The sequence below is a fragment of the Nyctereutes procyonoides genome, unplaced genomic scaffold, assembly GCF_905146905.1.
Source record: "Nyctereutes procyonoides isolate TBG_1078 unplaced genomic scaffold, NYPRO_anot_genome, whole genome shotgun sequence".
In the NCBI taxonomy this organism is placed as follows: Eukaryota; Metazoa; Chordata; class Mammalia; order Carnivora; family Canidae; genus Nyctereutes; species Nyctereutes procyonoides.
Genome location: NW_026575033.1, coordinates 19650169 through 19665054, shown reverse-complemented (window position 1 = coordinate 19665054; position 14886 = coordinate 19650169). Strand labels below are relative to the sequence as shown.

At 41.2% G+C, this 14886-nt stretch overlaps 1 protein-coding gene across 2 annotated transcripts in view; it reads left to right on the top strand.

The window, feature by feature from the left end:
* The first annotated feature begins 648 nt into the window (after positions 1-648).
* MRPS31 (mitochondrial ribosomal protein S31) overlaps positions 649-14886 on the top strand; it is a 31225-nt gene continuing 16987 nt past the window's right edge. The window contains exons 1-3 of one of the 2 annotated variants that reach the window (XM_055317323.1): positions 649-842; positions 5573-5857; positions 14334-14492. In XM_055317323.1, coding sequence (XP_055173298.1) covers positions 718-842; positions 5573-5857; positions 14334-14492 — 569 coding nt within the window. In that variant the 5' untranslated portion in view covers positions 649-717. The remainder of the gene's footprint in view (positions 843-5572; positions 5858-14333; positions 14493-14886) is intronic. The other variant, XM_055317324.1, reaches the window with a different exon arrangement.

Genomic DNA, 14886 nt, shown 5'->3' with positions numbered 1-14886 from the left:
AAGTCTCTTAAAAAATAAGCATTTTACTTAAAAATTAAAAAAGAGAGAGAGAGAGAAACGCGCAGGGCCGCGCGGGTGGTTGAGTGGTTTGCCCGGCGCCCGCCTCGGCCACGCCTGAGCGCCCGGAGCCCGCGCCGGGGTCCCTGCACCGAGCCCGCTTCTCCCTCTGCCTGTGTCTCTGTCACTCTGTCGAATACATAAGATCTTTATTAAAAAAGAAAAAAAAAGGGACCCAACCTTTAAAAAAAAAAAAAAGAACCAAGACTGAAAAGAAATACTAATCTATCGGGCAGCATGTCCTATGATAATTTTTCTTTTTTACCTTGGTGGCCACAGATCGTTTTGAGAATGTGGCGAAGGCTGTGAGTCCCGCCGCCACATTCGCCCGCGGAGGGCTCCCTGCGTCCTGCCGCCGGCCCCAAGGCGGCATCCGCCCAGCCGACCGCGCCCTCCACCCTCCGCTGTGGCGAGGCGGTCCCGCGTCAGCCCGCCCGTCCAGGCCGAACTCCACATCCGGTCCGCCCGGGCCCCTAGAGTCGCCTGGAGGCGGCTGACTGGGCCGCCCCGGCAAGCCCGGAACTCAGCTCCCGACTCCTGTTGCACAGCGGAACGAGAAGGGAGGAACGCGCCGGGCTGGGGAACGGAAGGGGGAGCGGAGGACGGGTTTGGGGGGCGCGCTGCTCCGCGCTGCTTCCTGGTTCGCTTGGTTTCTTGGCGATGTTTCCGAGGGTCTCCGCCGTCCGACCGCTGCGCCCCCTGTGCTGCTTCCCTCTCTGCTCTGGAGGCTCCGAGGCGCCGGCGGCTGCGATTGTGCTCCTCGGTGCTCCGCACGGGACGGCCAGGTACGGCGCTTCGGCGCTGTGGGCCCTGCCGGGCTTCGGGCAAGCCCCGGCCCCCCTCGGTGCTCTCGGCGCTCTCGGTGCTCGTTCTCCGGCCTCCTGGGTTCCGAGTCACAGCCCGAGGGACCTGAGACGCAGTTGCTTTAAATTTGAGGAAAGGGAAACCCCAGGGAGGTGAAAGGACTTGCCCAAGGGCACACCGTGGGAAACGGAGCTACGGCTGCACGGCTGGTCCGTCCCCTCCCGCGCCTGCTGTCATTCAGTCCAGGGCCCAGAAGCAAAGTCGTCTTCTTTATTTTATTTTTACTTACTCATTTATCTCACTTCCCAAGACTGTAATGGTCTCGCTCCTGCGCCCCGTGTGCGCTTGGGCGCACGCCCCGACACCCGCCGTCCGGGTGCTGCGGTCACCGCTGCGGGTCAGCGCGCACGCGGCTCCGGTGCAGCGCGGCAAAGCCGAGATGCTGTGGGAGCACCGAGCGCTTTATTTATTCCAGTAGCTGCTGGGTGAGCCGGTCGGGACCACTGACCACCGCAGGAGACGTTCAGAGTATCCTTTCTGCAAAAGGGGCCCCAAGGGTTGCAGCTAGCCACACGGGGCAAGTCGTTATCCACGCTTCGCGTTGCTGCTTCTCCCCAGAGAAGCCTCATCAGGATAGAAAGTTAATCCCGGTGCTCCTGGTCCATACAGAACCGTTTGGGGCCAGTGTGGTTAAGCGTAGCTCTAAGCACGTCAATAGCCATAGGATGGAAGGAGTGACTGGGTGGAGGGGAAAGTTGCACAGGGAGCAGTGATGGGACGTGACGAATGAAATAAGGGGAAGCTAGAGGATCAGTGTACCGTTAATGTTAGTGGAAGATCGAGGAGCAGCTTCGAGGACACTTTTTAAATTGGTCATAGTTTTTAGAATTCCAAGTATCGGGGTCCCTGGGTGGCGCAGCGGTTTGGCGCCCGCCTTTGGCCCAGGGCACGATCCTGGAGACCCAGGATCGAATCCCACGTCGGGCTCCCGGTGCATGGAGCCTGCTTCTCCCTCTGCCTGTGTCTCTGCCTCTCTCTCTCTCTCTCTCTCTCTCTCTCTCTCTCTCTGTGACTATCATAAATAAATAAAAATTAAAAAAAAACATTAGAATTCCAAGTATCTGTTATGGTAAGAAGCCCTTTCAATACAGAAAGGGGAGCAGTGGGTAGTCGGAGAGGAGAACTCTTGAATGTGGTTTTGGATATGCTGTATTTGAAGTGCTGAGGAGGTGCTCTAAGTGGAAACAAGCTCAGATGGGAGGTTATGACTGAAATTTTATTTTTTTAGTGTTACGGATTTACTGCCTACACATGATTTTCCTGAAATAAATATAGATTACATTCTGTGGCCCCGTAGCAGTCCTAGAAGGAGACATTGAAGGATGGAAGGTTATATGTGAGATCCATTCTCCTGATTGCTACCTTTTGTTGTAATATCTTTAATACTAACTTAACTTTCACATGTGAGATAATAATCAGAGCATTTTCCTAAATCAAACTGTAGCATATATTGAATGATAGTATGAAGAAGATCCTGTGTACTGATTATAAGGCTACTACTTAGGCGATTGGTTTTCCATTCTGAGTGTTAAATCCAGATTTGATAGCCCCTGACATTTTTATAAGCAGATCAAATAGTTTGTTTCAGCATTCTTGGAAGTAGCCATTTTGTCTTTCATTAAAGGGTCCCTAGTCTGATACTGCTATTGGCTAGCTTTGAGAACTTGATATAATAAGTAACCCAGGGTCTGATGTAGGGTCCTGAGATGAGTTGTATCAGAATCACCTGGCATTTTGATTAAATGCAGGTCCTTGGGCCACATTCCAACCTAGCAACTAAGAATCTCAGGAATATATTTTATTTATTTTTAAAGACTTTATTTATTTATTCATGAGAGACACACAGAGACAGGCAGAGGGAGAAGCAGACTGCCTGTGGGGAGCCTGATGTGGGACTCAATCCCGGGATCATGACCTGAGCCAAAGGCAGACACTAAACCACTGAGCCACCCAGATGCCCCCTCAGGAATATATTTTAAATAAATGAGCACCCTGCATAATTCATATGATCCCTAAAGTTTAAAAAACACTGATTTAACCTCTTTGAGCATCAGTTTCTTCTATAATACAGAAGTAGTAAAACCTGTCCTATTAGATTGTAAAGATTAAATGACATACATAACATGACTTCTCAGATGGGGTGCTCTCATGGGCAGTATCAGAATTACTTGGAAACTTAGTAGAAATGCAAACAGTTGAGCTCCTCCTCAAAACTACTGAGTCAGAATTCCTTGGCGGGACCACAGAACCTGTTGGTTTTTTAAAAAAAAATCCTCTGGGTAATTCTTATGTATATTGAAGTTTGAGAAACGGTACTTTAGCCTGTTCACTTCAGAAAGATAGGGACCAAGAAATTCTTATTTACTAATGTATTGTCAATGTGTAATATAGTGCCCAGCACAGAGTAGATACTCATTGTATTTAATGAATGACTTTTTATGCGTTATACCTTCTTAATCTAACACATTCATTATCTTTTTGAGTTCTTCAGTATCAGGGCACCTGGGCGGTGTAGTCAGTTAAACGTCTCTTAACATGGGCTCAGGTCATGATCTCAGGGTTGTAAGATCGAGTCCCACGTGAGGTTCCGTCCTCAGTGCTGGTCTGCTTGGGATTCTTTCTCCCTCTTCCCTCCTGCTCATCCTTACACTCTCTCTATTTCTTAAATAAATAAATACATCTTTTAAAAAAAAGTTCAATATCAAGTATCAAAAGATTTTTAACACCACAAAATAAAATTAATAAAAATAATAAAATTACTTAGGTTTGGCAAATCTAAGTTTGCATGAATTTGAAATAGGTATAATCATTTGTGTTCTTCTTTTTCACAAATGTATCTAATGAAGAAAGCAGAAAGTAGCTATTGAATATCCTTCTTACTGGTTCATTTTAGATTAGCTTACAAATAGTGATTTGTTAAATGACATGTAGCTCAATGAGAAAGTTGATCAGATCAGAGTAATACCCAGTCATGTTTTTTAAAAGAAATTTTTCTTTATGAATAGAAATTTCTTTACTTTTATACTCTTTAAAGAGGTATTATTATATCATGTTAAGAGCAAAGACTTGTGGGGCACCCAGGTGTGGTTCAGGTGGCTAAGTGTCTGCCTTCAACTCAGGTCATGATCCCACAGTCCAGGGATCAAACCCTGTGTTGCGTAGGGCTCCCAGCTCAGCAGGGAGCCTCTTCTCCCTCTGCCTGCCGCTCCCCCTGCTCGCACTCTCTCTCTCTCTGTCAAATAATAAAATCTTAAAAGAGAAAAAAGAGCAAGGATTTGGATTTGGCAGTCAGTTTGGGGTTTGAACATAAATTGAAATTTATTAATGGTTTTGTAACTTTTTTTTAATGCTAGTTCATATCTTTCATCAACCTATGAACAATTCCTTTCCAGTTTGTTGAAGCAATAGGTCAGACAACATTTGTCACAATAATGTCTGTCAAAGTGGCCAACCATAAAAACTCCAGCACCACATTCATCTGAAGGGCATTCCTGACAAAGGTGACTGATTTTGCCATTCTCATCCACCTTATAGTATTTTAGGACAGCTAACTTAAATCTTCTTTCTCTTATGCTTATTCTTCTGATTGGGAGTGATGTAAGACTTCTTCCTTTTCTTAGCATCACCATGAAGTCTCAACCCAAGATGAAGAGTGGGCTCGTTTTGAATGTTGTGTCAGAGAAAGTATGTCCATATTCCAGTTGCTTGCGAGCAAAGATCAGTCTCTGCTCATCAGGAGGAATTCCTTCCTTATCCTGGATCTTGGCCTTTACATTTTCTCTCACTTTTTTTTTTTAAAGAAGATTTATTTATTAATTTGAGAGAGAGAGAGAGAGAGAGAATGTGTGTGTGTGTGTGTGTGTGTGGCATGAGCTGGGGGAGAAACAGAGGGATATGAAGAAGCAGGGAGCCCAAGGGGGCTGGATCCCAGGACTCTGAGATCATGGCCTGAACTGAAGGCAGATGTTTAACCAACTGAGCCACCCAGGTGCCCCAGCCCTTACATTTTCTATTGTATCTGAGGTTTCTATTGTATCTGGAGAGTGATGGTCTTCACCATAAGGATTTCACAAAAATCTGTATCTTGGTAGCATTTCCACCTCAGATGGCAGATCAGAAAGTTTCGACCTCTTTTAAATGTCACAGAATGCAGAGAAAATGATCTTTGTATCAAACCCTGAGATAAATGGAGGGAGGCAGTGAATAGGAGTACCAGCAGCCCCAGGCCTCACCCAGCTACCTCAAGGACCAGGTGACCAGTCAGCCTCAGCATGCCTGTAACCCATTTGTGACTCAGGAACATGTCTTAGGCCTTAGTGAGTGCAGAGCTACATGACCTTGGGTAAGTCACTTCACTTCTCTGGTTTCTACTTTCCTTATCTACACAGTGAGGATAATACTTACCTTATGGAATTGATGTGGGTTTGAGGAAATGTACGTAAATATGTTGCACTAGACCTGGCACATAGTACATATTCAGTAAATGTTACATTGCTGTCATTATTATAGTTGCAGACAATGATGATAAAAAGCAAAAAGGAAGGGTGTGAATTGGAAAATTTTAAAAACACATAGTAGCAGTGTTCTGAATCCTTGCCTTATTATTTTGCATTGTATTTTTCATTTTTTTTCCTTTAATGCTTCTTTCTAGGACAAAAAATAATGTCCAAAGATACTTTGGCACTAACAACATAATTTGTAGCAAGAAAGATGAGCAGCCTGCTTCAATGCATGAGATTTCCAAGGAAACAGAGAGCCAAGAGAGTGTAAAGGAGAATACCAAAAAAGATTTGTTAGATATTATTAAAGGCATGAAAATTGAATTAAGCACAGTAAATGTACAAACAACCAAGCCGTCCAGCACAAGACAACTTAAAAGTGTGGAAGCTACAATCAACAGGCTTCAAAAAGCTCCAGGAGATGCCCCAAAGAAGAGGTAAAATGAATTGAATTTCAATTCAGTAATTTTTGAAACTCTTTTTTTCTTTTAGGGAAAAAAAAAATGAAGTTAGAGGACCTGGAGATGCTGCATGAAGACTATCAGTCTCAGTCTGTAAACACAGAGACTCTAACACTTACTTGAGAGATACTGTTACCCCCTGTATCAAAATATGAAGGGTAGAGGTGCCTGACTGGTTCGGTGGGCAGAGCATGCAACTCTTGATCTTGGGGTTGTGAGTTCAAGCCCCATGTTGGGCTCCACATTGGGCATGGAGACTACTTAAAAAGGTGGGGGGGGGGGAGAAAAAAATTCTTTTAAATAAGTAAATAAATTGGAAGGGGACATCTGCAATCTAGAGCGGAAAAGAGTCATGATCTAATTAAGAATTCCACATGCTTTCTTACGTGTCATCAGTGTAATTAACTGCCATTTAATTGCCTCTTTAAACTGTTAATTATCAAATCCTGATTTGAAGGTAGTGTTGTGTCTCTGAAGGACTTGTTTATTTGAAATTTCCATTTTAAAAAGTCCACCTAGGATTTAACCATATTGGTTACAACTGTTTCATATGACTTCCTTTGACCAGTAATTATCAGTGCTCTCAGCTTATGTGGTTTCCTCAAAATATTGTAATTACTTGTGCTTGTCAAAAGAGTATTACATTTTGCCGATTCTAAGTGCAATCAATAATATTTCAGTACTGTGTTGTAGTTTAAATGACAGTGTTTAGTTGGGTTTTTATTAAGATTTTGTTTACTTATTCATGAGAGACACAGAGAGGGCAGAGACACAGGCAGAGGAAGAAGCAGTCTCCCTGCTGGGAGCCCAATGTGGGACTTCACAGGATCATGCCCTGAGCCGAAGGCAGACACTCAACCCCTGAGCCACCCAGGCATTCCATCTGTGACTTCTCTTAGCAGAAGATAATGTAGATTGCTGTTTTTCAGAATGACTTAATATTTTTGTGAAACTTCTTGGTTTCTATATTGTATCACATTGTATCAAAACTACCTCTGGAAAGCATAATTGAGTGGTAGAGAATAAGCTAATTCACATAGTGAGTGCCCATCCATAGGTACCTCCTCCTCTATTTATTTATTTATTTTTAAGTAATCTTTACAGTGTGGGGCTCAAACCCACAGCCCTGAGATCAAGAGTCAGATGTTCTTCTGACTGATCGAGCCAGGTGCAAATAAAACAAAAACATTATATAAAAGTATGTAGAATTAAATGATAAAAACACATATATACATACTTATCAAGAGTTTTATTTTAAGCTTCAGACCTGTTTGTGACTCAATGTGGTTTTTATTATAATTATGTAATTTAATTATGTAAAATGAATTGAATGTTTTGCAAAGACTCAGAAAAGGAAATTTTAAAAATTCCTTTCCAGGGACACCTGGATGACTCAGTGGTTGAGCATCTACCTTCGGCTCCGTCCAGGGATCAAGTCCCGCATCGGGCTCCCTGCAGGGAGCCTGCTTCTCCCTCTATCTGTGTTTCTGCATCTCTCTGTGTGTCTAATGAATAAATAAATAAAATCTTTAAAAATAATAAGAATTCCTTTCCAAATAGGTATGAAGAGATAAGCAGAAAAATGTAAGAAAATTCTGTACTCAGAATTCTTTGTTAAACATTTTTAAGTTCTTGGTCTGTGTTTCCACTTTAAAGAAACCAAAATTGGAACTCTTGAAGGATGTAGTATGGGTGCAGTGTATATATAAAAGATGTTTGTTGGAACTTCTACTCAAAGAAGGTCTTTGGCCTCGCATGAAAAGATTGGTGAATGAGATATGTTTCTTTTAAAAATGTATCTTTTAGGGTTTCCTGGATGGCACAGTTGGTGGAGTGTCAGACTCTTGGTTTCAACTCAGGCCATGATATAGTGGTTCTAAGATCCAGCCCCACGATGGTCTCTGTACTCAGCATGGAGTCTGCTTGTCCTCTCTTTTTATTCTTCCTACACACACACACTTTCTCACTTTGTCTCTCAAATAAATAAATCTTTTTTAAAAAAGGTTTTATTTATTTATACACAAGAGACAAAGAGAAGCAGAGACATAGGCAGAGATGCTCAACCACTGAGCCACCCAGGTGCCCAAATCTTTTTCTTTTCTTTTTTTTTTTTTTTCCTTTTTAATGTATCTTTTAGGAGCACTTGGCTGGCTCAGTCAGTGGAGCATGCAACACTTGATCTTGAGGTCATCAGTTTGAGCCCCACACTGGGCATAGACTTAATAAAAATTTTTTTATAAATGTATCTTTTGATGATTTTGTTCCCCACCCTCTTTTTTTTTTTTTTTTTTTTTAAGGGAACCCAGATGCACAGATTTGGGTTAATCATCACCTTTGCTTTAGGACTGTGGTGGCTCCATGTATGCCCTGCTTTTAGTTTTTTTTTTAATTTTTATTATACATTGAATGGCCATTGATACAGTTAGTGTGGCTACATGACAGTTACTGTAAGACTTAGTGGCGTAAAACAACGATTTTTTATGCTCATGGGTTACTTTGGAAGAACACAGTGGAGAAGGCTAATTCTGCTCTATTCTGTCCTCACTCTGAAGACTTGGAAGTCCAATGGCTGGAATCATCTGAGGGTTTGCTCATTCATAGCTTTGAGGGTTGCAGCTGGCTGTTAGCTAAGACCTTAGTCAGGACTGTTACCAGAAACACCTACATGTGGCCTCTGTGTGGCCTGGGCTTTCTCAGTACATGGCAGTGGGGCTCCACAGGCTAGTGGACCAAAAGAAAGCGAGCCAAAGGAGTTTGTATTTTTATGATATAGCCTTGGAATCAGGGTGGACACTGCCACTCTCATTTCCTGTTTCATATTGATTTCTGAGGGGACTTGCTTTTTTATCATAGCAACTGCCAGAACCATTCACAAAAATATGATGTCATCAAAAGGAATGCAGTAGTTCTAGGGTCAAAACTGTGAACCACCTTGACTTAGTAGTTCCCATGGTCGCTGAGAGATAGCTGTATTTCTCCAGGGTGCTCCAGGATGCCTTAGGGCACTGTTTGGGAACTTAAGTCCTACTCTACATTGAGCTCCCTGTGCAAGGCTGTGAGACCACACCCAGAAGTTTTTAGAATTCCTGTTATCTGTTTATAGGCTCTCTGAGGTACCATTTTAAATCTTTCTAAGATCTTGGGGTGCCTGACAGGCGCAGTTGGTAGAGTATGTAATTCTTGATCTCAGGATTGTGAATTTGAGCCCCACATTTGTTGTACTGATTACTTAAAAATAAATCTTTGAAAAAAATAAACCTAAGATTTTAACAAAGGGTTTTATAGTGATGCCTGTGGCTTTATCGTTAGACCATGTTTTCCTGACATTGCCCTGAATTTGATCACTGTTCAGAAGCCATTTCTAAATTTTAGCATCATTTGATGAGAATGAGAAATGTTTTATTTTTGATCCCGCCAGTCCTTGACTCCTTTACAGTTTTTTCTTATCTCTTCTCACATTTTACCATCGGCAACTAAGAAGCCAGGAGGCACCTTCTATATTGGAAGTCTCCTTTTACTGGCTCACCCAATTCACTGAATATATTAACTATTTTTTACATTACTTCAAGCAACAGTGTTGCTATAAATAGAAGTCCCCTTTCCTGCAGCTTCCAGTAATATTGGTTTTCCCAAAGTTCTCCCTCATAGGGGCTTTGAGAGCCCTCAGGCTCTAAGTCTCTTTGAGGCCAGAGGCTCTGGGGAATACTTCCCAATTTCTACCCAATACCCAATACCCAAATTTATCCCATACATATTGTTTTTTTGTTACAGTAGCACCCAACTTCCAGACCCTAAAATCTGTTCCAATTACATGTTGCTGCATAACAAACCATCCCGAGGCTTGGGTAGAGTGTGGCAGAGGTAGCTGTGTCTGCCCCACTCTGCACTAGGGAGGGCCTGTGCACGGTGGTGGTTTGCTCACTTACATTCCAGTGGCTGATGCTGGCTTTTGGCTGAGGCTGTCTTTGGGGCTCTCCATAATCTGCTAGCTGAGTTCTATGGACAGACATCTCAAAAGAGAGCCAAACAAAAGCTGTGTCACTTTATATGACCTAGGCTCACAAGTCACAGTGAGTCATCTCTATCATTTTGTTCTTGGAGGTAGTCACAAAGGTTCCCCTGGTTTTAAGGGGAGGGGACATGGATTCCCTCTCTCTGGGATTTGGCAAGGTTTTGGAAGAGTTTGTGGGACCAGAAATATGCTGTCTCTGTTTTCTAAAAATAGAATCTGCCACACCTGTTAACCTGATGACTGCTGATGTCTGATGTACTGAAGGGAACAATACCATGATAAAATTGACCCCTGATTGCATTCAGATTGGGAAAACTATAGGTACCTATGCTTCCTTGAGTGCAGTTACTCCTATAACTGCATTCCATTGTAGGGACCCTGGAAACTGTGGCCTTGTTATAAGAGCTCACCAATTCCTGTGGGGCACTAAACCAAGCAGCTCCCGTGCCTGCATGGTGTGGATCTTCTGTCCTAACTTTTAGATGGCATGTACAGTGTCATCCACATGAGTGCTGACCTGAGATTACTCTGCCAGCCTACTGTTGTTCTGTCCTTTATCTTCTGAATAGAATGGGCCAGGCATGTTTGTGGTAGTCCTGTGAGTCTGAATTTGTTGTGGAACCTAACAAGACCCATGGTGAGTATAGCAATAACCAAAATTTCTAGCTCCTACTTTATCTTAACTAAGCAACTACCTGTTCTGATTATCCAATAAGAAGGTTTCAGCTAGTTATTAATTGATGAATCCATGAGTTGAAATTTAGATTATTTCTAGCTTTTCATTAGTATAAAATAATGCTATGATTAACGTCTTTCATTCAGCAACTTTTTTTTTTTTTTTTTAATTTTTATTTATTTATGATAGTCACACACAGAGAGAGAGAGAGGCAGAGAGAGAAGCAGGCTCCATGCACCGGGAGCCCGACGTGGGATTCGATCCCGGGTCTCCAGGATCGCGCCCTGGGCCAAAGGCAGGCACTAAACCGCTGCGCCACCCAGGGATCCCACATTCAGCAACTTTAGATTGTTGTTATATCTCAGGCACTGTCCAAGGAGATGGAGGTAGAACAGTGAACAAAACAGTCTCAAAAAAAGTAAAAAAAAAAAAAAAAAAAAAAGTCTCTACTCCTTACATAATGGCAGGGGAATCACAGGGTGGGAGAGAGTATATATACTCATACCACACAGACACAAAGGGATCCTGGAAGAATAGTGATTGAGCAAAGACCTGAAATAAAGGAGCACTTAGGTTGCTCGGTTGGGTGTCCAGCTTTTGATTTCAGCTCAGGTCGTGATCTTGGGGTTGTGAGTTCAAGCCCTGCATCAGGCTTGGTACTGAGTGTGGAGTCTGCTTGAGATTCTCTCTCAGCTGCTTCTTCTGCACCCCCACCAAGCATTCTCTCTAAATAAATAAATAGATAGATAGATAAATAAATAAATAACCTGAAATAAAGTTATGGATAAAGCTATGCAGATATCTGAGAGGTGACTTGCTTTTCAGACACAAGGATGAAACTACTTAGGCCTTAAATTTGGAGTGTGTAGTATTTCTCAAATTCCATGTATGTATCTGCTTATTTTCTTTAGACAAATAGTCCTGGAAGTAGAATTGCTAGGTAAAAGGATTTGCATTATATTTTGAGCTTTCTTCTTCTTCTTTCTTCTTTCTTCTTTCTTCTTCTCTTCTTTCTTCTTCTTTCTTCTTTCTTCTTTCTTCTTCTTCTTCTTCTTTCTTCTTCTTCTTCTTCTTCTTCTTCTTCTTCTTCTTCTTCTTCTTCTTCTTCTTTTAATTGAAGAGGGAAGGAGCACAAGCGCAAGTAAGGGAGAAGCAGAGGGAGAATGAGTGCACCTTGGGGCTCCTCCTAACCTTGAGATCATAACCTGAGCCAAAATTAAGTCAGGTGCTCAACCAACTGAGCCAGCCAGCAGCATCCCTTAGTCTTTAGATGTATGTGATCAAGTTGCCAAAAATTATGGTAATTTCTGTGTCCCCTTAATATTATCCTTCCCCTAATTAGAATTTTTTTTCCAGGGGATCCCAGGGTGGCTCAGCGGTTTAGGGCCTGCCTTCGGCCCAGGGCGCTATCCTGGAGTCCCTGGATCGAGTCCCATGTCGGGCTCCCTGCATGGAGCCTGCTTCTCCCTCTGCCTGTGTCCCTGCCATTCTCTCTATGTCTCTCATGAATAAATAAAATCTTTAAAAAAAAATTTTTTTTTCCAAAAATTGTGTATGCCATATAGTTCATTTTAAACAAATTTAGGAAGTACAGAATGGTATAAAATATGTTTTCATGAAATAGTCTGAATTATAGGACAGAATAGATTGTTAAAGGTTACTTTAAAGTTCTTATCACCTTTTGGGATCCCTGGGTGGCACAGCGGTTTAGCGCCTGCCTTTGGCCCAGGGCGCGATCCTGGAGACCCGGGATCGAATCCCACATCAGGCTCCCGGTGCATGGAGCCTGCTTCTCCCTCTGCCTATGTCTCTGCCTCTCTCTCTCTCTCTCTCTCTCTCTCTCACTGTGTGCCTATCATAAATAAATAAAATAAAATAAAAATTAAAAAAAAATAAAGTTCTCATCACCTTTTAAAAATCTATGTAGAAAGATCTCAGTATGTAAAGATTGTCTTATTTCAATGATGGAGGCTCCCTGAAAATTTTTATTAATTAGAACATTTCAAGTTATAAAGCCAGAGGCTATGATTACAAAGAACATCATTGTGATAAAATGCATGGCTCTAGAAAATGAATGCTCATCTATATTCTTTGTATATTCTTTTTCTTTCTTTTTCTTCTTTGTATATTCTGATCAAATATGTATATTAAAATTTGAAAACAGACCTCTCAAGTAGTTTCTGTAAGTAATTTGAGGTAAAGTTCAGACCTTATTCATAGATAATAGTTTTGAAAGTAGCTCTTTTTTTTTTAACTAATTGTAATATTCCCTCTTTTATTCTCTTGTTTTTCTTCTTTAGCAATCAGATTTTAGAACTCTCCTATCTTAGGTAAAGTCCTTAAATCTTTATCCAACAACTTCAAGGATTTGGGAACTTTGATTTGCATATTAGACAACCGATCATTATGTAGAAAGTCAAATATAGTAAAACATTAACTTGGATTCCACTCACTGAGGTAGCAGTTCTTTGTGAGAATATGTAAATAAGCTAGATAATTTCTTTTTACATCTGGCACATTTTTGCATTAATTTACCCTGATTACTGCGAAGGAGCTTTTTTTTTTACAGCTTTTTCTTATGGAAAATTTAAAACAATATCATGTTAATGAACCCCTTTGGACCTACAGAGTTTCAGTAACCAACATTTTGCCTTTCTTGTGTCATTTATATCTTTACCTACTTTCTATCTCATGCTAGATCATGATGGTGATTTATGGTTCTTTTTTTTTTTTTTTCAGGTAAAATTTGCATACTTTGAAGCATGCACATCTTAGCTATAGGATTTTGTCAAATGGATATGATATGTCCATGTAGCCTCATGCTTATCAAGACACAGAGCATTTCTCATTTCTGTCTTCCTGTCAGTAGCCTTCTGCCTCACAACTATTCTGATTTTTTTTCACCTTACATTAACTTTGCCTGTTCTAGAAGTTGATATAAATGGAATCATAAAGTGCATACTTTTTTTTTATCCAACTTTTCATTGTTTCATTCATGTTTTTGGTGTGAGCTGAGTACTGTTATATGGATTTATCATGATAGGTGAATAGATTTAGCTACTTTAATATTTGCTTGCAGTATATATAGTTTCTGAAATAAATTGGCATCTAATTTAAAAATCCAGTAAATTATAATAGCCATTTTTTTCTTTTCCTCACCCCTCTACTTTAATATATTGTTCTGAGTTAATATTATGCTTCAACAAGTATCCATTAACTTCAGCTTTTAACATTTTAAAGTTTATATAAGGGGCGCCTTGGTGACTCAATTAAGCATCTGCCTTCTGCTCAGGTCATGATCCTGGAGCCCCAGGATCCAGCCCCCCCACTCCAGCCCTATTGGGCTCCCTGCTCAGCAGGGAGTCTGCTTTTCCCCTCTGACCCTCCCCTATCTCATGCAAGCACACACTCTCAATCTCTTTTTCAAATAAATGAGTCTTTTAAAATTTATATAAAACCAATATGTAGAGCCCCTGGGTGGCTCAGTGAATTGAATGTGTGGCTCTTGATCTTGGCTCAGGCCTCAGGGTCCTGAGTTTGAGCCCTACTTTAGGCTCCACCTTGTGTGTGGTACCTACTTAAAAAAACAAACAAACAAAAAAAACAATACCTAATATTTTAAAATTCTTGATTTTGTCAGAAATGGTATTTTTTGAATGGCAAAAAAGTTTTCTCTGAAAAAATCATTTTACTTTACACTAAACTAATGCCATAATAAGTAATGCCTTTTTTTTTTTAAATTTGGTTTTCATTTTCTTTGTTAGAACCAAGTCCTTGAGTCCTGAGTTGGTAGCTGCTGCGTCTGCTATTGCAGATTTTCTCCCTTTTGATAAGCAGACAACCAAGTCAGAGCTGCTGAAGCAGCTCCAGCAGCATGAAGAAGTCTCAAAGGCACAGAAAAATGGAGGAAGAGCGAAAATTAGGTTAGTGAATCAAATAGTTCTGTCTGGAATGGTAGTTTTTCAAGAGGCTCTTTTCATATGACTGGTGAATAATGTACACAATATATTCATTTATATATATTTCTCCTAAGTGGAATATTAGTAATTTGCTTTTTTAAGAAAATTCACATCTTGAGGTGTCTGTGTGGTGCAGTTTGTTGGTCCATGTTGTGGTTTTTGGCTCAGGTCTGATCTTAGGGTTGTGAGATCAAGCCCTATGTCAGACTTTGCACTCAGCAATGAGTCTGCTTGTGTTTCTCTAAAATAAATAATGAATCTTAAAAAAGAAAAAACTCACATTTTAAGAAAGATTGCAGTTTTTAAAAGATCAATGGAGTTTGAACAGGGGTGCCTGGGTGGCTCAGTAAGTTGAGTG